Genomic DNA, 25,989 nt, shown 5'->3' on the forward strand with positions numbered 1-25,989 from the left:
CTTTTTAACAAAGGTTAATTTTTATCCAGCCTTTCATTTATTCTGGATCTGTAATTCTCCACTATTTCTGGGAATTTTCATATGTCTTCATCTGCAAAGACTGACTCAAAATATTTGCATAGTTTCTTTGCTTGTTCCTTGTTTTCTAATATAATTTTGCAGGCTAGTTCTTTAAGGGACTTTAGTTTCTGCCCTCTTTTTTACATACCTGTGTCCGTTTTTACATCTTTGATTGGATTACTTTCATCTTCTGCTTTGCCTTATAAATTCCTTAATCAGCCATTGCTGAAGTCTTTATGATCCTGAATCATACTGCCCTTTTTGGGTTTGAGCAAAAGGTAATAAGGCATGCACTGAAGTTTTTGCTTACCCTTTGGATTAAGCAATGTTGCTATTTCTTATGGTGCTGTTGGTGGCATTGCCATGCCCTAGGTAAAAGCGACTGGAGATGGGTTGCAGTGGTGTTCATTGTTTGAGGATGATCCTGACAGAAAACCAGTCCTAGATTCTTACCAAATGTGAGACACTAAACCTGCTGGGAATCCAAAACTTGCATGGTTTGTGAGAAAATTTGAAGACTTTGGATTATTGTAAACAGGTGTGGTAGCAATTTGAAAGGTAGAGTGAAGATTCGTAAAGGTGGCTATGCTTTGCATCTGTTGTGTGACTCTACATCTCTTTTCTCAGGGAGCATCTGGAAACTGGTGGAATCATCGGCACTTCCAGCACCACGCTAAGCCCAACATCTTTAATAAGGACCCTGATGTGAACATGCTGAAATTGTTTGTGCTGGGCAACACTCAACCCGTGGAGGTAATCCCATTTCATTTTGAAATTTAAATAAGGATAGAGGCCAATAGAGAGAAAGTATTGAAAGAGACTGGAGGCACATCAAAGACTGTTGACTGTCCATTGCTGACAGAGACTGTCACAGTGCGAACTGTGAATTTAAATGAGAGGTTTTATTACTGGGTAAACACCAAGAAATGACTTACACATTCTTATTAGATATATCCATGCACCTGCTTGTTAATGTAAATATCTAATCAGCCCACCAAGTGGCAGCGACTCTGCAAAAAACGCATTGGAGTTTCAATGAGAGAGCATTTTGAGAACAGTGATTATAATTCCGTAAGTTTTTGGATAGCTATGGTAAGGATAAGACTGGCCTTTGGGAGAAAGTGCTAAATTAGGGAAATGCTGATTGCGATGGTATTAGAGAGGAGCTGGGGAAAGTGGATGGGAATGGCAATTCTTGGGTAAGTCAGCATGTGACACGTGGGAGTTGTTTAAAGGCCAAATGGTCATTCATGACCAATATGCTCCCGTGAGTTAGAATTTCAAGGATAGTAAAGTTCAAGACTGTGGATGATGAAAGAGGTTGCAGATTTAGTTAGAAAGTAAAAGAAAGCATATAGAACAGAGAACATATATTGTCAGTGGTGAGCAGATGGATCAATCACAGGAGTCGTTCCCTCAGGATCTTGCCTGTTTCATTAGGACAAATGCCGGCTGAAGCCCAATTAAAATTTTCCAAACTCCAATTCTATTCCTAGTGTCCATGACAACACTGCTCCCTCTAGTTGTATGCTATGTCCCTTCTAGCATGTAGGAAGTACACTAGCAAAATGGATGTTAGCATCTTCTTTCCATAAGAAGAGGGGGTAGTAGCCCCATGAGCCTGCCTGCTGTCCACGTTGGCTGTAGTTGGGTGATCAAGATTCCAATCTCAGAACTGATGACTGACTGACACAAGAAAGTCTGTAGGTGCTGGAAATCCAGAGCAACACACACAAAACGCTGGAGGAACTCAGCAGGTCAGGCAGCATCAATGGAAAGGAGTAAACAGTCAACGTTTTGGGCCAAGACCCTTCTTCTGGAGAAGATGCCAGAAGAAAAAGCTGGTGGGGGGGAGAGCAGAAAGAGACTAGCTGGAAAGTGATAGGTGAAGCCATGTAGGTGGGAAAGATCAAGGGCTAGAGAAGAAAGAATCTGATAGGAGAGGAGAGCGGACAATAGGAGAAATGGAAGGAGGAGGGGACCCAGAGGGAAGTACTAGGCAGGTGAGAAGAAGTGAAAGGTCAGATTGGGGAATAGAGGAAGGGGGAGGGAGGGGAAATTGGTTCACTGGAAGGAGAAATCAAAATTCATGCCATCGGGTTGGAGGGTACACAGACAGAATATAAGATGTTGCTCCTCCACCTTGAGGGTGGCCTCATCTTGAGGGAGGTCATGGATTGACACATTGGAATGGGAATGGGAATCAGAAATAAAAGGTATGGCCGCTGGGAAGTCCCACCTGTAGTTGATGATGCAGAGGTACTTGACGAAGCAATCTCCCCAGTGTAGAGGAGGCCTCGTTGGGAACCCGGGACACAATAGGCGACCCCAGCAGATCCACAGGTGATGTGCTCCCTCATCTGGAAGTACTGCCTGGGGCACTGAATGGAGGTGAGGGAGCAGGTATATGGGCAGGTGTAGCACATAGGCCATTTGCAGGGATAAGGAGATTAGTGGGGAGGGAAGAATGGACAAGGGAATCACAGAGGGAGCAGAATGCTGGGGGTGGGGTGGTGTGAAAGACATAAAGATATTTTTAGTGGTAGGATCCATTTGAAGATGGGAGAAGGTGTGGAGGATAAGGTGTTGTTTGCGGAGGGTGATGGGATGGTAGTTAAGGGCGAGGGGGCCTCTATCACTATTACAGCAGTGGGAAGATGGGGTGAGCATGGATGCACAGGAAATGGAGGAGTTGCAGGTTAGGGCAGCATCAAAAGAGGGAGGGAAACCCCATTCTTTAAAGAAGGTGGACATCTCTGATGACCTGGAATAGAAAGCCACACCCTGGGAACAGATGCTGTGGAGACAAAGAAACTGAGTGAAGAGAAGAGCATTTTTACAGAAGATAGGGATGGGAAGAGGTGTGGTCGAGATAACCATGGGAGACAATAGGTCTATAAAAGATCTTGGTTGACTGACTGCTGCAGTGCATAAACAGTGTCATTTAGAAATGAGTCATTAATAATTTTCCAGACAATGAAACGTCAATTGATATGGGAGTAGCATTGAGCCTTTGTCTAAGGTTTGTGGAGAAGCCATCGGACAGGATAAACAAAGGTGGTCTGTGAAACCAAGTGAAATACAAGGGACTCCTTCACCAGTGCCAAAAGTTGAATTTTAAATTTCCTTTTCTGTCAGGTGGAGCCTCCATTCGATAGAAATCTGCCAGGATTATGTTCTGGGCCGGTCAAATTGCACTAAAGGCACAGGGCTTGAATTTATGGACAAACAGTATTTCAGAGAGTGCTCAGTTAAATCTGTCCAAGGGAACTGAAGAAGCAAAACTGTTGATGGATTTTTATGTAATTGGAACTTTTCTGTGCTTTTTAACGGAAACAGTGTATGTACAGCGTAAACCATGATGTGGGAATTGTAGCAAGCTTGGCAGATGCATGCATAAAGCAGAGTCAGGAAAATTATACATATTATTGGTGTTGCAGTTTGAGACATCAAATGCAAGAGGAAAGTATACAGTAAATGGTGGGTCTCTTAGGATCATCAATGTACAGAGGGACCCTGGCATGCAATTGCTCAACTCCCTAAAAGTTACGGAGTGGAAAGAGTGGTTAAGAAGGCATACCGTAGATTCCGGATTTTAAGCCGCTACTTTTTTCCCACATTTTGAACAGCTTTGAACTCTGCGGCCTTTAATACGGTGCGGCTAATGTATTATTTTTTTTCATGCCGCCGAAAACATTTTGCCTCGTAACAGTAGACCAATAAAATTGATGAGTAGTTCACAGAGGTCCAATGAAATTGTACGATAAATCAAGCGCACTTTCACAATTAAATTATTGTAAATCAGTCATTTGTACTCACCCTCATCAACATGGAAAACACTCGAAGAAAAGCATTGTGCTGCCTTTATGGCAGTTATTTAGTTTATAATATTTTCGCTTAGTAATTCATTTTCTAGTTAAAGTTAGAAGAGTTTTAACTATATTTGTTTTCTGTACTACATCGCGGGATGCTATGACGTCACACCCGGTTTCGCCGCGTCTTGTGGGATACCGGTTTGCGATAAACGGGACGGCGGGGCGGAGCGGCGGAGCCAAAACACTGCTTTTAAGTTAAAGGCGATCAATAACTTTTCCTGGTAGGCTGCAGTATATATATTTTTTACCAGTCGTTAGGAGATACTGGAATGTTGTTCAGTAAAGAAGTATACGCAACGTATATTTAAAAGTAGCCGCGTTACGGGCACGGTTCGAAAAAAAAGCATTTGCAATATGTATTTGTTTTTGTTACCATATGGATTTAATTAAAAGTTAAAAAATCCTCACGTGTAATATCTTTCTGTGTAAATATCTCATATTACAACGTGGGACACCTGCGGCCGAAAATCCGGTGCGGCCGAAAATCCGGTGCGGCCTAAAATCCGGTGCAGCCTTTACAAGTAAAAAATTGATTTTATTTCTAAAATTAGAGCCAGCGGCTTTTAATCAGGTGCGCTCTGTAGTCCGGAATCTACGGTACTTACTTCCATCAGTTCAGGTGATATGTATAAAAGTCAGGTAGTCATGTTGCAGCTGTATAAAAAGATCACATTTGGATTACAGGATGCAGGCTGGGATTACTGCATTACAGAAAGGAACTGGAGGCTTTGGAGAGGGTACAGGTTCAACACATTATTGCCTGGATTAGAGTACTAGTTATAAGGAGAGTTAGAGATTATCGAGGTTCAGTAGTGACTTGATGGAAGTATGTAAAATTCTGAGGGGCATAGATAGTCAAAGTCTTTTTTCCCCAGAGTGGAAATATCAAAGACTGGAGATTTATGAGGCAAGTTTTGTTCTTACACAAAGAATGCTAGGTGCCTGGAACTGGTTGCCAGGGGCGATGGTAGTAGCAGGTACAATAGCAATGTTTAAGCAGCATTTAGACAGACACATGAACAGGTATGGAACGGGGGTGGGGGGATACAGATCATGTGCAAGTAGATGAGTAACTTAAATTGGCATCACGGTGGCCGCAGACATTGTGAGCCAAAGGATCTGTTTCTGAGGGGCCCTGTTCTATGATTCATTCTGGAAATTAGGACCTGATATATTTAGAATAATGTACTGGGTGAATTGTATACCAAAGACCTGATTCCACCTCAATCCTCTGTTCTACCTGTAGTTTGGAAAAAAGAAGATCAAGCATTTGCCCTACAACCATCAGCATGAGTACTTCTTCCTCAGTGAGTATGTCTTGAGCAGTTAATGTGATATTACAGGTTGTGTTGGTTATTTCACGTTGTGATATCTCTGACATATCTGACCCTCTCACTTGCTGCTTTCTCTTACAGTTGGCCCACCCCTACTAATTCCAGTATATTTCTACATTCAAGTAGTGATGACTATGATTACTCGACGTGATTGGGTGGTACGTACATTACAATGCTTAATACAAGGTTTGGTTTTCCTTCTTCTACTTCCCACTTCCATCTACTTTGAACCTTATTTTTTCCATTTTTTCTTCCTGCATCACTTTCCATGATAGCTGAATACAAATTTGAGGCTGGGGACTGGCAGCACTACCTAGAGCCAATTCATGAAAAGATTCGGTTGACTGGACTTGTCTGTCCTCCTTCCTCTCTGAAAGGAACCAACAGGTTTTGTTTGGCACCCTGGCCTAGTAATTGCCATTCCTTGTAATTGAAGGGATCCTGAGTACCCCAGCAGAGTGCAAACACAGCTGTTCAGGGCATTGGGGGGCATGCTGGATTTCACATCACAAAGTGATGCAACTGGGTTGCAAAGTAACTATGGAGTCACAGCAGATTAAGCCATTAGAAACAAGTTTTTGGGAACCAGGAGGAAGGAAATGCGAGGAGGCCCAGGCAAGTGAAGTGCAGCCTGGTTCCAGTGGCATCTTCACAGCTATTTCCACGGTGGGCCTTTGGCTTTGGTTAACACAACATTTCTTATAGAAGTTGTTTTAGTGGCATAACTTGAATTGCCCAAGTTGGGACCCGAAGCATAGCATTGCCTACATTTATTGTATTGGATGCACATCAGAGCGATAACATTAATATGCACTTTGAATTATATTTTATTAACTTACTTGTAATATTCTGTTTTATCTATGTTTTGTGGGTGCACTGTGGTCTGGAGGAACATGATATATACAGTCAGATGACAATAAACGTGAACTGATATTAACTGTGAATCAGTAATAATATCACAATACTTTAACGCAGTTCGGTCTGCATCTTCTCCACTTTGCAGGACCTTGCCTGGGCAACAACGTACTACATCCGCTATTTCAACACCTACATCCCTTTCTATGGGTTTTTTGGTTCCATCGTCTTTGTTCTTTTTGTTAGGTATGTGTCGTAAAGAACTTCTTTTGTTTGAGTTAATGTTACCGGTGTTAAAATTATTCTGTTTATAAATCAAGGTATTGCCATATTTAAAATCAGAAATATTTGTGGGTTAATTGTAAATGTTTAGAGTAGGGAGGAGAGACCAAAATCCCCTTTGCCTTTCTCCCTTCATTTTCACTAATATCAGTCCTAACAGACTTGGAAGAGACCTAGGCACTGGAAATGACAATGGCAAAAACTATCTTGTTAACTCTGTGAAGTCCTCCTTAGCAACATCTGGAGTCTTGTGCAGGAACTGTGAGAGCTGACTCACAGACTAGACAAGCGATGACCCGGCATGATCATACTCATGGAATTGTAGTTTATGCTCCATGTTCTAGACACCAACATCTCCATCCCTGGGATGTGCTATCCCACTGACAAATCCAAGAGAGGCTGCACACTGGTGTACACTCAGGAGGGAGCTGCCCTCGCTGTTGACTCCAGATCCATGGGCCCTCATGGTATCAGGTTAAACTAGGGCAACAAAACCTTACACTGATTACCATCCCTCCTTGGCTGAAAAATCAATACTACTCCATGTTGATGAAGTACTGAGATTGGTAGAGGCAAAGAACACACTATAGGTGGGAGATGTCAACATCCATCACCAAGACTGGCTCAATAGAATGACTACTGACCAAGCTGGCAGAGTGCTAAAGGATGCTCCTGCTAGATTGGTCTGCAGCAGTTAGTGGGACACCTAACAAGAGGGAAACTCTTAATTGATCTCATTCTAACTGGTGCACCTGTCCATGATAGTATCAGTATGTGTGACTACCACACATTCCTCATGGAGACAAAATCCCATCTTTGCAGTGAAAGTGCATTTTATTAGGTAGTGTGGCATGACCACCATACCTACTGGAACAGATCTAACAACTCAGGCCTCTTGGTCGGGCATGCCCCTCGCTCTCTCATTCACAGCACACCAGGAGATCAACCCTGGTTCATCAAAGACGACAGGAGGACATGTCAGTTGCAGAGCCAGGGATGCCTCACATTGAGGAACCAACCTGGTGAAGTTACAGGACTACTTGTATACCAAACAACCTAAACAGCAATAAACAGAGCAAAGTAATTTCATGGTTTACAGATCAGCTCGAAGCTCTGCAGTCCTGCCACATCCACTTGTGAATGGTGGTGGACAACTAAACAAATTCACTGGAGAAAGGTTAACAAATTTTCTCATACCCAAAGAGAGTGAGGGGACAGCAGATCACATCACCAGTGACTTTCACTTTGACGTGAAGAGTCTTTTCTGTTGATCAGTATCAAAAAGACAAATTAAATCCTCTGTGATTCAATGTTGTAAAACAATAAAACATGAGAACTTCCAAGGGGCACGTCCTGGGTGGTGGTGGTGGGGTTCCTTAATGATGAACACCATATTTTTGAGGCACCGCTCCTTGTAGATGTCTTGGATGCTACGGAGGCTAGTGCCCATGATGGACCTGATTAATTTTACAACTCTTTGCAGCTTACTTTGATCCTGTGTAGCAACACTACACCCCCCCCCCCCCACACCAGACAATGATGCAGCCAGTTAGAATGCTCTCCACAGTACATCTAGAAATTAGCGAGTGTTTTAGGTGACCTACCAAATTTCCTCAAACTCCTAATGATATATAGCTACTGTATCAATTATGTTGGGACCAGGTTAGGTCATCAGAGACTGACATTTAATATTTAACTCGTACTTGTTTCTCTTCAGATTCATTGAAAGCCATTGGTTTGTGTGGGTGTCGCAGATGAATCATATTCCAATGGAGATCGATAATGAAAAGCACAAGGACTGGCTCACCATGCAGGTAATCTTCGTTTAATGGTCAAATTGGAACATCTTCTTGGGCTTTTATGGAGGTTCTGAAATTAACACATTTTTTTTCAGTCATAAGAATGTTGAAAATGTTTACTCTTAACAAATTGCTGCCTTATTAGGTCATAGTTATTGCTCAAGAGATGCATCACTCTCCTTTTTGCTGAGTGCGAATATCAAATTGGCCACCTGGTTTCTCGATAGTGACCTTGATTGGTTGTTACTATGGTTTAGTGCATCAGAAGAGGCTCAGTAATAAGATCTGTCCATTGTTTGTTCCTTTTACCTTTTATTAAAGGTTTGTTATAGGACCCCTGGGGTGACAGTGAGGTGTGGGAAATTTGAGATCAGTCCTACGCTAGCAAACGCTCACATCACTGTTAAGTTTCAAATGGGGAAGTGCTACTTGTAGGAGAAGCTGGAAGGTGATCCTGTGATATATGCATAAATCAATCACACACTCCCATAGAGAGCTTCGTATCCATGGTTCCATTATCATGTTGAGATATTGTATACTTGATCTCTCATTAAACTGTGGAGAAAGATTTTCAATTATTAATGGAAGGTATTCTTTGTCCTGGGAAACAAATTAAATTATGTGGCTGTTTCTGTTATCTATTTCAACCTCAAATTTCAGTGACTTTGTTCTTCAGAATGAAGGCAATTCATTAAAATACTAATCAACATAATTAGAATCTTTATAGTAAATTAAAATCTCATGGAAAGTGTAGGCATAAATACACAGATCCATGAGATGTGACAAAGTGGACCCCAAGTGTTACTTGCAAAAATAATGAGATGATATTAAATGAAAGAACGCACATTTGCATAATCATAAAACAGAGATGTAAAGTTGTCAAGGATCAGTCCTACTACTGTATATTGTAAAATGTTTTAAAACTGCGGGCAGAAATATCTAATTTCAGTGATGCTTCAATGTTTAGGGGAGTATACCAATGATATTGATTATGAGAAATCCCAGAATATTTCTCAAGGTGGCATGGTATCTTCTGTTTCTCTTCCAGGAAACTGCTTGACACCCAATTGATAGTGTAACACACACACACACAATGCTGAAGGAACTCAGCAGGCCAGGCAGCATCAGTTGATCGTGTGTATGGATTATAATGGGTCAAGTTAAAGGAGACCTGATTGTTACATTTTGTAACTTCAAAGCATTAAGCTAATTCAAAGGAAAACAAGAGAGCCAGGAATGCAAGTCTAACTGTACTTTAAGTGAGGCACTTGAAGGTGTTCTAACATATGCAATTCACATATTTTTTCTACATATAACCATAGTGAACTATAGAAAGAATGTTTAATTAAACAATATATTTGCAACAATGCTCAAATGACTGAAATATTGAATACACAACAGTCCTCCCTGCTTAGCTATAAATTCCAGCTCAATAGAGAATGCATTTCAACTACAGTATATACATAGAGTACTATATAATGCAACTACTTTACAGACTTCCACAGCATAGTCACTTTTTAAATTGTCCCATTCAGGCCTAAAGGTTTAATCGCTTTCGAGGTGTTCTTACTCTTTAACAATAACATCTTTCCTGACACCGGGGGAGTAACTCTTCTTGGCAGGTGAGATTTTTGGCTGTGAAAATAATCTCAGGTCATGGGGCCTCCTCCATGGTGGTTGTAGGAGTTGATTCTGAGACTGTAAAAGGTGGTTCTGATAGCTCTACACATCTTTCTTCTCCTTCCTTTTTCTTCTAGATTGTGCATCAGGGTCCTGGGAAGGTCCATTTAGTTCACTGGAGTATTCCTTTATTAATCTTTCTATTGCTTCCTTTACAATCTGATCTGTCCTCTTGGTTTCCTCATCCACAACATCATCTGATGAATCCTCTTGTTTTCGTATCTCTATTGACGCCTTTCTTTTTGGCCTTCCATTTGTCCAGCTGGCCTTTGGTCTTTGCATCTACTTTTACAAGCAGCTGTTTGTCTCCCACTTGAAGTTCATGCAATAACTTTAACGCACGCAGAGTAGATTCGGATTCTTTATACTTACAAAAGCCAAATGCTTGCAACTTTCTGGAAGCTCCTTCGTTGCTCTTCCAGCTTAAAACCAAGCCACATTTTGCAAGTAACTGCTTGATTAACATATCAGAAGCTTTCTCAGTTATGTTGCCTACAAAAACGGTTGTAGTTAGACCACTGCTTTTGTCATTTACACGATTTCTCTGAGCATTATGGTCCAATATGCTTTCCAACCAGTGCCGGAGGTTGGCACCAATACCCATTTACCCTTTGTTGGGCAATGTTTCAAGATGCACAGCAGTGTACGGTTGTGGCATCATCCAGTACCTTAATTCGCTTTCAGTTGACTCTATTGCAGGGTATGTGACATGCAAATTCAGGATGGATCTTCAGTCAAGTTGTAGTTGTCTCAGCCATTCATGTCGCCATAACGCTGGCCCTCCTGTTTTTATGAAATACAAGTCCAATGTGGCTAGTATGTTCTTAGCTGGATTCTGCAGGCTTCAGTTTAGTATCTTTGAAATGGCATACAAACACATTTTGTGGAATGACTGAAACAGCCGAGCCAGTGTCCAATTCCATTTTAATTAATTTCCCCATTCACTTCTGGCTCAAGTCACTTTGCTTGTCCATTGTTAGTTTTCACATTGTAAATCACAAGGCTAGTCAGTCCCATGTCACTTTCATCATTGTCAGATTTTTCATTAACAGAATGAAGATTAGAGCTCTTTTTGAAAGTGCAACTTGACCTTTTAGCTTTTTCCCTTCCCTGTGTAGTACATTTATTTTTGTCTGCATGACATGCTCTTTGTATGTGTCCTACTTTGTTGTATTTCCTGCAAGTTACGCCCTTAACCCTGCTTTGGTATTGTGTATTTGAGCCCTTGCCACAATGTTAAAATCAATTTGCTCGGCCAGGCAGGCTTCTGTTTATACGTTGCAATTTTATTTAGTCACTTTTATTCCTGACTGCAACTCGATTGCATCTCTTTATCCATTGATACAGTGATTTCAACTGCTCTTTTAAATGTGAGATGTGCTGTTTTTGAATGCTTTTTGTAAGATTCCACAAACTAAATGATCTTTCAGTCCATCATTAAGCCCATTTTCAAACTGACAATGCTCAGATAATCTCTTCAGTTCAGCTATGTATGCTGAAGTGGACTCCTCTTCCTTTTGATTCCACTTATGAAGCCTAAAGTGTTCTGCAATCAACAGTAGTTTCACTTCTAAGTGTTCCTGCATAACTTTCACAATATCAGCAAAGCTAATTTCAGCTGGTTTGGTTGAAGCAGTTAAGCTTTGAAGCAGACTGTATGCCTTTAAACCCAATGCACTCAGCAAAATTGGTACTTGTTTCTCATTGACTATTTCATTTGCTTCAAAATACTGTTCAATTACCTCAGTATACATGAGCCAGTTACCCATTGAGAAATCGAGCACATTTATCTTTTTGCCAGCTATTTCTCCTCTTTTTATGATTATCACCTGTACTCAGTTTATGAACCTGTGAATTCTTCCATTTATTGCCTTTTAAAAAAAAGCAATCATCTTTGTACATGCTGTGCTTTTTAAAAATCCCTTATTGTTCCTCACTGCACTTAAAAAACTTGAATATCATGCTAGGTTTCAGCAACATCGGTAATCATCTCAAGTTTGTTTTAAACTACCTCGTCATCATTGTTATGTTTTGTAGCTTCAAAACATTAATTGAATTAGTTAATTCAAAAGGAAATGAGAGGCAGTTATGCAAGTCTAACTTCTTTATGAGGCACCTCGCTTAAATTATAACATGCTAGCATCATGGCATATACAAGTCAAATAGTTTATATATAATCATAATGAAATATATAAACAATGCTTAATCAAACAATACATTTACTAGATCACTCCAATATTATTGAAATATTAAATACACAATACTGATGAACTGGACTACATTTTTCTTCCCTTTCACCATTGTTTCTAAGCATGCCCCAACTTGTATTCAGACTCCCTTGTTTCCCCAGTTGCTTTGATATTACACTTTTTCAGATGGATGTTTGGTTTGAGGAGTCATCAACCAGGTGATAGTGTGGCATTACATTAGCTTCACGTTCATGCAGTATAGGCCAAGTTCTTTTTTTGAAAAACTGCTAGTATGACATACCTCTCTCTACCATTACAATTTACTTAGTCAAGGTGTATTACACAGGAGCGATGGAGCCCATACAACATTTCAAACCTGTTCTGCTATGGATGAACTCTGTCTCCTTACATTGCTCTGTAACCCTTGGTATTCTCACCTAATGAAAATCTTCCAGTTTCTATTGAAATTTTCAGTGGACTGAATCTCAACAGTCTTTTGGGGGATGGGGGGGTGGGGGGAGAGCAGTCTTCCATTTTCCATCACTTTTTATATATAGAAGCACTTGCTCCATCTTTGAATATCATTTTAAAATGTACTTTTGTTCCAGATTCATCTCAAGGGATTATTATCTTTAACATTCCACCATTTTCAACACTACAATTAAATTGCTTCTTAATTTTCTGGGTTCAGTGAATCACAAGCATTGCCTGTGCCACACCTTATGGTGATTAAACCCTGCTGTATCTAAGCTCTTTTCCTCCCTGACATGCTTCACGAGATAGTGGTCCTTCAGGTGGACTCCTGTAAACTGAAAGTGGATCTGAAGTTGGCAACTCAACTCGAGTATGCCAATCTCATATGTCAATACTGATGGTGTTACAACTAAGCAGCAAGTTAGTCGTGACAAGGAACACATTTACGAATCGCATGCCTTTGAGATGCTTTGATGATCAATACAGAGCTGTCTATGTTTTCTGAAACACAGGCTATTTGTCCAAAGGAACATCAGAGAAATCAGTTAGCAAGCCCACCTGATGTACCTTGCCCTCCATCAGATCAACAAGATATATAATACAGATTTATAATTGACCTAGCAGCCAGCTTTCTGACCTGATATTGAACCAACTGATATGGGAGACCAACAGGCACGAGTCTTAAGGCACATGGTAGAAATCTGCAACAGTTTGAAGTCTGGATGCCAGTTGAGTTCAGATTGTTGTTTGACTTGCTGGCTTATGATATACCACTGTGTTGTTTCTCCAGTTGGACTCCACGTGTAATATTGAACAATCCTTCTTCAATGACTGGTTCAGTGGCCATCTCAACTTCCAGATTGAGCACCAGTAAGTACTCTCCTCGTTCAAACGGAAAACATTTTGTATTATGAGGAGGCCGGTTCCTTTTGCGGATTTGAATTCTGATCAGCAGTAAAATGTTTCATGAATGCACGGTGCTGTGATAAACTGGAGTAGAACAGTGTCCATGGTTACGTAACAACAGTTTAAAGTCCAAATGCCAGTCTTACTGATTTTACTGATACATTCAAAGCAACAAGATCCCTTTGCTTTATTTCTGAGTAGATTTAAGTCATTCTTTTGCCTACATTTCACAAAATTTTAAATTTATGGCACAGAAGAAGCCATTTGGCCCTGTGCCCATGCTGTCCAAAATTAGAGCAGTTTTGATTACTCACTTCGCAGCCCTCAGTCCCCATTGATAGTTCATCATTGGACCTTCCATATAAACAATGAAGGGTATCTGCCTCTCCCTCTACCTCCCAACTGCTCATGGGGTAAACATCAGTTTTCATTTCCTGTTTAATCCTTCTACCAATTAATCTGAATCTATGTCCTCTTACCTTTCTGCTGAGGGAAATAGATCTTCCTGTTTACCCTGACAAAGTTCCATCATAATATCTAGTCAAATCTCACCTATTATCTTTTGTTCCAGAGAAGGCAATGACATCCGTGTCAGACTATCCCCATAACTTCAGTTCTCCAGCCCTAGCAGAGTTCCTGAAAACTGCCTCCGCATTTTTTTTTTGTGGTGTCGTTCTTTTATTTCTTTGTTTCCTTTTGAACACAAATCATGAATTCCTGATTCATACATTCCATTATCACATGTTGTGAGTCTGATAATTGTACTTACTCACAAATGGTCCCTCAAGCATTAAGCTTCTCGTATCCAAACTGGGTAAAAGCCGATCTCATCCAGTCACATCCCGGCGGTCTGACTTTGTTGAAATATTATCTTGTTATCTTTGTTGAAACTAGTGTTTCTGATAATGGGAAAAGTAATGTCGATGAGGGAGAAATTCTCTTCCTTTCATGCCCTGAGCAAATAAATCAATGACAGCAATACAAACTGTTTGTATATAGAAGATCCTACACTCTGAAGCTGGTGTGGTCACCTGTCAGCTATCCGTGTACAAAATCTCAGTCCTTTCCCCCATGAATCCTTGTCACAATTATTACGAGATTGCACCTTTAGTGAAGTTGTTGTATGACAAGCATGGTCTTTGTTGTCAGGTTTTAAGGGCATTATAGGCTATACAGCAGATGCCCCACAGCATTAAAGTATACCTCGTTTGATAAGTGTGAGCCTATATGACAATATGAACTATAGTAACACCAAGAAGTCACCAGAACTTCCTCTAAGCAATGAGTAATAAATAAAAATGACCTGGGAAATGTTAGGTGTAAGGTGTTAAATACTAATGGTACAAAATGGAGGCTTCCCTAGGCATGTAGATCTTTGGATTTCTTTCAAACGTAGTAGATGTTTGTGTACTTAGTTACAAAAACATGAGAATGTCACTTTCCAATTATGTCAGTGTAGACCTTGAAAATATGGACTGAGCAGGAGTAGACCACACACTCTGAAGTGATGCACCTGGCTGGGGTTGATTTTCACGCTGGGGAGATTGGATAGTGAAATGTTCCCAGGTCTGCCCATGGGAGGCTCTATTGAGGCCTCCTTACTCTGTCATTGATAAGTGGCACACTAGGAATATGTTGTTTGACTTAACTAACAGTTAAGTAGGTTGTTGGCAGAGTGGAATAGCTCTTCAGTGCAATTAAAGTTATTCCTTCTCGTCTTTTGTTCTTCACCGATCGATATTTGCTGCATCCCATTGTCCAGCACTGAGATAAATTACGTTGGTTGTCTTAAAGCGATGAGCTATCCAACAGAAGGGCAACCAGGGCGAAATGGACAACAAGTTCACCATAGAAATTATAATTCCACCGGCAGTCCAGTTCTGACAAGAGGATATTTGTTTAAAACTGTTGAGTATCACCAAAGATATAGTAAAAGGAAATGAGCCATATGAAAGGCTGTAAGATCCTGGCTTCTGTCACAGTATCTTTCTGACATCAGGTTTCTTTACAAAAGACAATACCTAAGTTTCTCGCTTTGAAATATTTTTTCTTTTGCAGTCTTTTCCCCATGATGCCTCGTCATAACTACTACAAGGTTGCACCTTTAGTGAAATCATTGTGTGACAAACATGGACTGAACTACCAAGTGAAGCCCTTGTCACAGGGCTGCAAGGATATTATAAGGTGAGCAATGAGTGCACTGTTACACCATAAAATGTCCACTTTCCACACACAGGTCTCCATCGTAACTCTGAGAAATCTAAAATTGAAGCTAACTTCTACTTCAAAGTTATCAGGAAGAGAACTTCAATGTATGAACAACCTTTGTTCCTTTACTTCCTGTGTCACAGGGTTAAAACTTCACAGTTAACCTGCTACTTTCAAAGTTGTGTGCATTGTCCTGTGCAAGCAAGCAGACTCTCCCAGGTGTAGTCAATGATATAGGCAGCAGAAAGGAGTTAATTAAAACTGCAATTTACATAACATGTGACATGGAAATAGAGACTGTTGGAAACATGACAGGTCAAACAATACTTAAAGTGGGAAACAAGTTCTAAGTTGATGACTTTTCACTGGAAATAAAGGTAGAAATCAAGCATATTTTAAGTTGAAGAGAAATTAGTGGGGGAGAGGAGAGGGTAATGGAGAGGACAAATTCTATGTTGGAGTTGAATCAATAAAGATTAAAGGACAGAAGTGGCACCAGCTGACAGGCTGAAAGAGATGTACATAGGAGGTTCTGAAAGAGAACACAGAATAAAAGCAGATCTGGAGAGGTGAGATGCAAATTACAGTTGCTAGTAGATTATAATAAACAATGTCTGCTGGGGACATGCAGTAGGTCAGACAGAAAAGAGAAAAACAGTCAAGGTACAAGAAGTCGTCTCATAAGAAATTTTTAAAAAGAACAAATTACAGGAAACATTGAGCAGTTCAGAAAAGATCTGCAGAAAGAGAAAGAGTTAATGTTTCAGGTCAATGATTCTTCATAAGAACTTTTCATCAGCACTGGCCAACTCCTATACAAACTGGGAAGGGTGGTTATTGGAGAAAACAGGAGGAAATCTGCAGATGCTGGAAATTCAAACAACACACACAAAATGCTGGTGGAACACAGCAGGCCAGGCAGCATTTATAAGGAGAAGCACTGTCAACGTTTTGGGCTGAGACCCTTCGTCAGGACCAGCATTTTGAGGGTGGTTATTGGAAATTGTTGAGGTTTGAAGGATGTATCATGTATGATTGGAAGGCAAAATGATGTAAGCTTGAGTAACATTGGACCTTGGAGTCACAGGAGACAGCAGATGCTGGAGTCTGGAGCAACACACCAGAGGACTATGGAAGGTCAGGCACCATCTATGGAAGGAAATGGACAGTCGACATTTCATGTCAAAACTTTTCACCTGGATTGAAAGACTGCAGAGAGAGAGCTCTTGCTCCATCCCTTCCCTCCACTTGGCCATCTCCCCTCTACGTATCAGTCCAGATGAAAGGACTTGGCCCAAAATGTCAACTGTCCATTTCCCTCTACTGATGCTGCCTTACCTGCAGAGATCCTCCAGCATTTTGTTGCTACATTGGAGGTTGAGGCCAGTGTGAGAATGGGATGGAAAATATAAAGCTCAAGATATCCCTGACAGTCTGAATGGAGGTGCTCTTCCAGAGTGAGTCACCCAGTCTGAATTTGGCTTCAGCTGTATAGAGGAGGTCAAATTGTCAGAATTGAATATAGTACAGTAATCTGGAAAAGTACAAGTGATCACTGCTTCACCAGAAAGGAATGTTCGGGACTCCAGGTCATGGGAAGGGTAGAGATAAAAGGGCTAATGTTGAAATCCTTGTGATCACATGAGATGATGATGTGTGAAGGAGATGAACGTTCATCTAGATCAAAAAGTGAACCAAAGAATCATGGACCCCCTGGGATGCTGAACTGAATTGTCAGTTTTTCTGAAGCTGGAACGTGGTTTGTCACTGGTAGATGTAGGTAAAGTTTGCTAGCTTTCTAGCTTGGCATGTATGCCATCGAAGTGGGAAGGAGCAGAGTTAAACAACAGCAGGATGTCTGGTAGTAGCTGAAAGGTATGTACCTCTGAAGAAAGATTACTGTTAGTAAAAAATATTTGTAGAGTATTCTGGTTTTCTCCCACAATCCAAAGACGTACCGGTTATTATATTAATTGGTTATTGTAAATTATCCCATGATTAGGCTAGGGTTAAATCGAGGGTTGCTGGGCAGCACAGCTCGAAGGGCCTATTCAATGCTGTATCTCAATAAATAACTCTGGTAAATCAAGGCTCTTTATCTAATATATTACTTTTCACACCCTAGGTCCTTGAAGAAGTCTGGTGATCTATGGTTAGACGCTTACCTCCACAAATGAGGCTGCTCCAAGAGTTCTTGCTTCCCTCTCTTCTCATCTTTCTTTGAATTCCAATACAGCTTTGGAATCCCAGTTTCCTTTCAGAGTCTGTGTGCACCTCAACGTGACTTGATGACAGATCCAATTGTCAATTGAAAGCTGGTGAAGAGCACCTTGAATCAAATTGCTCTTTTCCCCTTCACTCTTGCCAACTCCAACACAGGCCTTGGCAGACATCTGATGTCAATGGAGTGGACTCCATTTTAATTAGATATGAGACAAAGACCTCAGCTTGATTGTGTTCATAGACCGTTCTCAGTGTTGTGACACCATTGTTGTGTTCTGCTAAACAGTTATAATAATAGCTGTGTGAACATTTAACTTTTAGTCAAGATATGGCTGATGTGGTTTGCTGCAGCCATTACTGTTTATTGGGGTGGGAGGTGTTTATCAAGGAGGAAAGGCATTGAGAGTATTTAAACCAATCACTCCACCTGTCCCCTACCTAATTGCAGTAGGTAGATTTTTGAACTATAAAGGAGCCATTGTTTATGGGGAACAGGCAGGAAATACAGCTCAGACAAGATTGGATCAGCAGTGAGCTTACTGAATGGTGGAGCAGACCCCAGGGACTGTCAGGCCTGTTTCTGCTCCTATTTCTTTTGTTTTTAACCCTAGTTTTGTTCTTAAGTTACTCTACTAACTCAATTGAGTAAGATAGACTTAAAATAATGCAGACACCCTGATCAAAGGAAACATTTAAAAAACTGTTTCCTTCAGTTTCATTAATGTGGCAGCAGTGGGGTAAAAAAGTCACTTGGGCTGGGGCTGGGCTGAATGCAACTCCTCCCATGCCACCTACCCCACCCCTACACTCCATCACCCCCCCTCCCACGCAGAGTAGAGCCATGCAGATGAGGCTGAATCCACATTCAAAACCACAGCTCACAAATCTCTGCCAACTGGCACTCAGATACTGTAGTCACACCAATACGAACCTCAGCACGGTGATTAGAACCTAGGGTGATATGGCACTGGGGAGTCTTAATCCTGGACTAGGAGAAATGCTGGACAATGTGTTATCCCTGTTACCAAGTGTGATAATGCCTCAAAGAACTTGGTGGCGGAACATGGTAGTGAAGTGGTTAGCACAACACCATCACAGCTAGGGGGCGTCGGAGTTCAGTTCCGGCATCCAGCAGAAGGAGTTTGCATCTCTGTCCACGGAATGCTTGGGGCTCTTCTGGATGTCCCCGTTTCCTCCCACAGTCCAAAGACATACTGTTAGTAGGCTCATTGGTCATTGTAAATTGTCCCGTGATTAGGTTATGGTTAAATCAGTGGGTTACTGGCAGTGCAGCTCGAAGGGCTGGAAGAACCCATTCCACACTGTGTCCCTAAATAAAATAAATAAAAATTAGAACAATCTAGTGAGGCACCTTAGCAAGACACTAAAGGTGCCCCCATGCTGCTTGTCCCCCCCCCCCCCCCAACACAGCAGCAGAGGAGTTTAACTTTCAGTACTTGTAAATGCAACAAAGAAATTAGCTTCAGTAATGGCAACCATGCAACCACAAGAGTGTCATGAAAATCTATCTAGTTCCTTATTACACTTCAGGAATTGAAACCTACAATCTTATCTAGTTCAACTTGTATCTGACTCAACATCTATCCATATACATTAATTGACCTCATTTCAGGGGCAAAGCAGGGTGAAAGTTTTCCTCTTCTGTGACCTCCATCTGCCTTGAACGAGGCAGGGAATTAACATGTGGCTACTCCTAATCCATGTTCCCAATCTTCACCTGCTGCCATTGCCAACACACCTTCCTGCCACCTACCTCATCCTCAGCAAAACCTCAGAGGCAGCGGACTTTTTAAAAAATATGTACGCATTCGGTGATCCCGAAATTGAATAAAATCAAGTTCTGGGAAAACAAAAAAAAATAATAAACATTTTCAGAAATAGACCTGAGGAATGATTGGTTCTGTAGCAGTTTAGAAGTGACCTGCTTAAAAAAAAAAGTTTCTATGTTGTTTTGGAGCAGATTATACACTTAAGATAATGATCCAAGCCAGCATTGACTCTCTTTTGCTGAGCACCATTTCTGCCTACTGTAACCATGATCAGCAGGTTCCCCATTTCATTGTTTGCCATGCATCTGTCATCCTCTGAAACAAAGGTTCCCTTTACTCATGTCTCTGTTCACAGTCTGTACAAAGCAGGAGCTGGATGACATTGTTGTTTTTAATAAAATGACTAATTCTACATTTTTGCTATCATACTGCATCAATTAACTCAACCTCTGGTGATCATTTGCAAAATATGCATTCTTTAACAAATGTAATTAACAACAGCAGAAGCTCTCTCCATATCTGCTGCTTATTATTTAGCACAGTTCTTGTTGTTAATTAGTTTCCAAAAGGTTTGCTTTAGAATTTAAAAATCTGCACATTGTGCTTTATAGACCCTGTCGTATCACCACATCAGCACCACAGAGCAAGAAAAGAATAATAAAGCATCTAGATCACAAACTAGCTACTTAGTAGAACTTGATACATTCCTATTGTCAGCTAACTGAAGCAACAATACTGTGGCAATACTCTGAATTTCAATGTTGACAACGAAAGGGGCACTTCCACCCAATGGGAGTGTAACAGCAGCTCCCTCTAGTGGGTGGAGCAGTACCTTCAGTGCAGGCTGATGATTTGTCCACATTGTGGAACCTAAAACAGGCTGTGGGTTGCAAAAGCAGTGGATGATGTATGTTGCTTCATGTATGGCAACTGAAGCAAAGTACAAGGAAAGCAGAGAAAACCAAAGGTTTTAAATAACCTACTTAAAGAATGCAGTCCATTAGCGAGATGGTCATTTTGTTTAAAAAGTAGTATTGTTTTTCTAAAGAAATTTCCATATCCCTGATTGCTGAACAACTCACTGCAGAATGCAAAAATGGGTCTTAGACAATAGATAGCAGGATTAGCAGTGACACATGCTTGATATTTAGATTCCTGTGGAAAAAAATGCCTGCTCAAACAAGATATTGGAGAGCTGAGAGTCAGTAAAATGTACAAGGATTCTTATATCACTGTAACAATACTGGCAAGTTGAGAGCAGCACTAAATGCACCTGAAAATAAGACACCAACCACAACAGAACTGCACACACATTGAGTATCCACAGAAGTATGTTGTAGACAGGACTGAGTGATCCCATCCGATTCATTCAATGGTATTACCATTGCTGAATTTTCAATCTTAACATCTTAGGGATGGTACCAGAGCCTGTACTGTGGCAAGTAATTAGAAGCTTAACTTCCCAGAGTTGTTCCTGCATCTTCAAGGTATAAGCCAGCAAACTGAGGAAATAATCTGCACTTAAATACCAGAATGGACTGCAATGACACACAAGTGGCTGAGCATCAGGACTATGCGTCTACGTCATCAGCAGCCCAGCTACCATTGACATTTAAACTCTCATTGCTCACTAGTTGCCACGTGTCATCTGCAGGAAGGCCCAGCAAACATTCCAAAATCTACAATGTTCACCACCTAAAATGGGGCTTCCCAGTGTATGGTTCACATGCAAAGTTTATCCCAGAACAATAACTGCACTGGCCTGCAAAAGGACCTCCGATATCCTAGTGTATCATTTGTGCTAAAATGGATCAGTCCTCCACAATTGTCTGCTGCAGAGAGCCCAGAGGAAGGGCTTCACACAGGTGATGGGAGCTGTTAAGTGGACATGGGTTGTACAAGTGATTCAGGAATACTTGTCAGGTGACGTGGATCATGCAGATTATTTGGGGGTCTTGAGCAGATGTTGGGTTGTGCAGATGGTGCAGGTGCCAGACAGGGGAAAGTTATTGGGTAGATGGTTGGAAAGGATCAGGAGGATATTTTTGAAAGATGGAGTTTGGGTTATTCTGATGCTTAGAATGGGTTGGACAGAAGATCTTGGAACGCGAAGAAATTGTTGGTGGCAGGGCTAATAGGCGAAAGTATAGAGCTGGTCAGAGAGTTAATAGGAGGGGAGATGTTTGGATGAGCATTTGGGCAGGTGATGGGCGCAGTAAGAGTATTGATTAGGATGATGGACAGACGTGATTGAAGCTGAGGAGATTACAGAGGTGGGGTGAGGGTAAGAGCCGTCAGTAATAATGTAAAGTTAAAGAAATATGTGCCATCTCCCTTACTCTGGTCCTCAGAGATGGAGCACGACTTTCTTCTACTTCCGGAGGTTCTGAGGTGAGGTTACTGTGAAACCGACAAGACTTTGCTACAGTCAGAGCAGGAGGAGATTATGAAGCTGGTGGGTGGTAGTTTGGAAGATGGAATGTTCTCTCTGTCCTTTAAGTTGGATTTCTATATGCTTCCGAAAATTGTACTGTGGTTGTCAGTTCCATCCCAAAGGTTATGTGCCAGGGATTCCTACATGTCAGTGGGATGTTACACTTGTTTATCAGTTTCATCTGTTTCCTTGGCAACCTCCTTCCATGAAGGAGCTTGAAATAGAGTACTTCTTTCAGGTGTCAGGTATCTGACTGAGATGGCCTAAATGTAATTAAGTCTTCCAATCTGAGGTTATTGGACAGAGAGAATGCCTGCATTTTTCTGCCAGTAAACTAGGATGACTTTGCGGAGGAAGTGTTGGTGGTACTACTCAGGCTCTTTGCAATGTCTTTTGGAAGTAGAGCCTGACTCAGGGGCATACTAGAGGGCAAGGATCAGTACTGCTCTGCGCCAGGTTTGAGCTATTGAACTAGGATACAAGATTCTGAAGATGCTGGAAACCCAGAGCAACACACACAAAATGCTGGAGGACCTCAGCAGATGAGGCAGCATCTCCGGAGAGGAATAAACAGTCAATATTTTGGCCTTCCACTGGAATACCTGGGACTTTCCAACAGCGGTTCTAATTGGGCAAAGCCCTTAATTAATGCACAAGTAAACCTCGACTGCCTGATCACATGGAAGCATTTTATGATAAGGACATTCAAACAAATGTTGTAAGTCACTCAGTATCCTTGTATATGCCTAGCAGCCATTTTGTACCTACTTTTTGGATGTACATAATTCCTGACAACAATTTCAGCACGTGGCACTCCAGTACAATCTATATATCAAAGTTCAAAGTAAATTTATTATCAAGGTATACATGCCAGCATATACAACCTTGAGATTCATTTTCTTGTGGGCATACTCAATAAATCCAATGGCCATAATGGAATAATTGAAAGAACACACTAACAGGGCAGACAATCCTAAAAGCAAGCAGGCTAGTAGGTTAACTGGATATTGAAAAACATCTAGTGCGTAAGTGTGTGTGCTAGAATCAGGGTGTCTGGGGATGAGTGAATGTCAATGTGAGAAGAATAAAAAGGGATTAATGTAAAATTACTAGTTGGTGGGCTGCATGGATTTGATTAGCCATAGGTTTGTTTCTGTGCGGTACGATTCCATGATTCTTCCCTGCATAGAAAACATTTGAATACTTGATATTTCAATCACTCAAGTTCTTATTATACACTGACCTACAAGTTAAATGAGCCATACAGCTTTAAAATTGTTTTATATTAGCTTCGAGACACAAGTTATATCAACACTCACTGTGTTAAGTTGCAGGTAGGCAACTCCATGATAACGGAGGCAAAGCAATGTTGAAGGACATGAATTTCCCAGATGGTCTGGTACACCATTTAGGAACCTCCATATCCTGCTGTTCCTGAGATCAGAATCAGAATTAATATTACCGGTATCTGTCATGAAGTCTGTTAACAGCAGCAGTACAATGCAACACATGATCAATACAGAACAAAAAAATATATATACATATACACACTCATAATTAAAAATAGTGCAAAAACAGACAAAGTGAGATAGTGTCCATGGGTTTAATATTGGATGGCAGAGGGGGAAGCTGTTCCCGAATTGCTGACTGCATCTTCAAGTGACAAACCAAATCTCCTCGACCGCAAACTCCTAATGAAATATAGTCGCTGTCTTGCCTTCTTTATAGCTGCGTTGATATGTTGGGACCAGGTTAGATCCTCAGAGATATTGACGCTCAGGAACTTGAAACTGCTCACTCTCTCCACTCCTGATCCCTCTATTGAGGATAGGTTCATGTTCCCTCGTCTTGTCCTTCCTGAAGTTCACAATCAGCTTTTTGGTCTTACTGACACAGTATTCACAGTAATGAGGCCAAAAGAATATACTTAATATTTCTGTAACTTACTGCATTTAGAAACTCTCACGAAGTGACTGGGATGCAAAAATATAAATGAAATGCATTCTACTGTCAGTGTCACTGCCCAGCTTTCCCTTTCTTACCTGAAACTCTGTACCCTGTACCTTCTCTCGGCTTCCAAGTTACACTCTTTGTGGAAGCGGTCACATAAGTTGCTTGAAGTGTATTATTATGAATTACAGATATGAGAAAAAATTAAAACCTCTTTCCATAGAAAGCAGTCTTTGCTGCAAACAATAATAATGGATGCACTGAAGAAATAGCACAGAGGCACAGCTTGGCTCTACCAACACAACCAGATTGAACTGGATCAGAATTCTGCCAGTTCACACATTGTCACGAGGTAATAATTAATTGCTTTTTAATTGGTTGGTTATCATGAGACCTGCTTGAGCAGGATAGACTCAAGCTGTCTCAGGATGTACATCCTTCTCACTTGCAAAACGTTTCATTCCTACAAAAAATAAAAGAAAAGTTGCCCTAGCCTTAATTGGCAATGTAGATCATAGTTTAGTAGGTGGGTAAATATTTTGGTTGCTTCTTAAATCAGTATTGTCCAAAATCACCAGTAAACTAAAACTTTTTAGATTTCAAAATGCTAAGTGATTCTTGATCAACTGCCTTGAAATATATTTATTTTTAACTTTTTTCATTCAATATTCTGATGTATGAAGAAGTTTGATGTTTTTAGCATTGTCACATCTCAGATGTACAATTAATAAAATCTGCAAAATAGTGCTGAAGTATTTGGTTTCCTTAATTTTCTTACAAAATTTTTGGAAACTATTTCTTACCTGGAAGCCCATAAAACAATTTATAAAAATATTTTCCTTCCTGATAGAAACTTAAGAATTATTTGATGTTCCAGTCTGAAGCACTATTTTGGTGTTTCATCTTACAAGATTCAAAACTCAGCATACAGCAATTGAGATGGATCAAATGCAGTGATCTTCCCAGAGTTTAAAGTATAGAGCTTGCTCAACATACCCCACATTTGCCATGACTACAGATTCACTCAGGGCAAAAACAATATCCTCTGGCTACTGATTTTAATGCATGAATCTCCATGGCTAAACCTAATCTAACCACTTTACTGTTCAACAAACACAACGCTGGAGAAACTCAGTGGCTGACTGCACTGTTTTGGGATGGTAGTGGATCTTCGTTCTCATTGTGCAACCCATCAGTACCACACAGGGAAAGTTAACAACCCTTGGGGCAAAATGAGTACAGAAGCTTGCTCCTAAATAATCACAGCATCACTACCAGCAATACCATAAGATGAAACTTTGCCACTTTCAACTGCAGGCACTCCAAATATTATTGCTTAATATTGAGGGCTAATTGGCAGTTAACACAGAATTGGTGTAGTAGGATACACAAATTAGCAAGCCTGTGAAATGTCTATACATTGTATTAATCACAAAGCAAATCACATCACAATATGCTATATTAAGCTGGTTCAATAAATAAATGAATTTTTTTCCAGCAGCATGCTTCATTTCACCAGAAATATCATATATCATCGTTGCTTCATAGCCTGGCAAGTGGTTCTCAAGCTCTGATACTAAAGACCTAGATTTTCTCTGAAAATCTAAAACAGAAATTTTCTCTATACATGTTATAGATCCACATGACAATACCAGTGACATGGATAAGCTGGGTTGTTCTCCTTGGAACATAGGAATCCAAGGAATGACTAAAGTGGTTTATAACATTATGAGGGGCATAGATAAAATGAACAACAAAGTCTTTTTGCCCCCCAAGGCAGGGAGTATAGACAAGAGAACATAAGTTTACGATGAGAAAAGAGATATTTAAAAGAGATTCAAGGGGTAGGATTATCCCGCACACAGAGGACAGTGATCATCTGGTACAAACTGTCACAAGACACAGATAGAATTAGTATTGAAAAGGCATT

The 25,989-nt window shown here is 40.7% G+C and overlaps 1 protein-coding gene across 4 annotated transcripts in view; it reads left to right on the forward strand.

Moving 5' to 3' along the window:
• LOC140729523 (acyl-CoA 6-desaturase-like) overlaps positions 1–24,806 on the forward strand; it is a 90,347-nt gene extending 65,541 nt beyond the window's left edge. For all 4 annotated transcript variants that reach the window (XM_073049351.1, XM_073049352.1, XM_073049348.1 and 1 more), the window contains 8 exons: positions 688–813; positions 5,182–5,242; positions 5,351–5,427; positions 6,273–6,370; positions 8,124–8,220; positions 13,339–13,418; positions 15,513–15,638; positions 17,788–24,806. In XM_073049351.1, coding sequence (XP_072905452.1) covers positions 688–813; positions 5,182–5,242; positions 5,351–5,427; positions 6,273–6,370; positions 8,124–8,220; positions 13,339–13,418; positions 15,513–15,638; positions 17,788–17,839 — 717 coding nt within the window. In that variant the 3' untranslated portion in view covers positions 17,840–24,806. The remainder of the gene's footprint in view (positions 1–687; positions 814–5,181; positions 5,243–5,350; positions 5,428–6,272; positions 6,371–8,123; positions 8,221–13,338; positions 13,419–15,512; positions 15,639–17,787) is intronic.
• Positions 24,807–25,989: the final 1,183 nt, after the last annotated feature.

Source organism: Hemitrygon akajei, chromosome 6 (genome assembly GCF_048418815.1).
Source record: "Hemitrygon akajei chromosome 6, sHemAka1.3, whole genome shotgun sequence".
NCBI classification, from domain to species: domain Eukaryota; kingdom Metazoa; phylum Chordata; class Chondrichthyes; order Myliobatiformes; family Dasyatidae; genus Hemitrygon; species Hemitrygon akajei.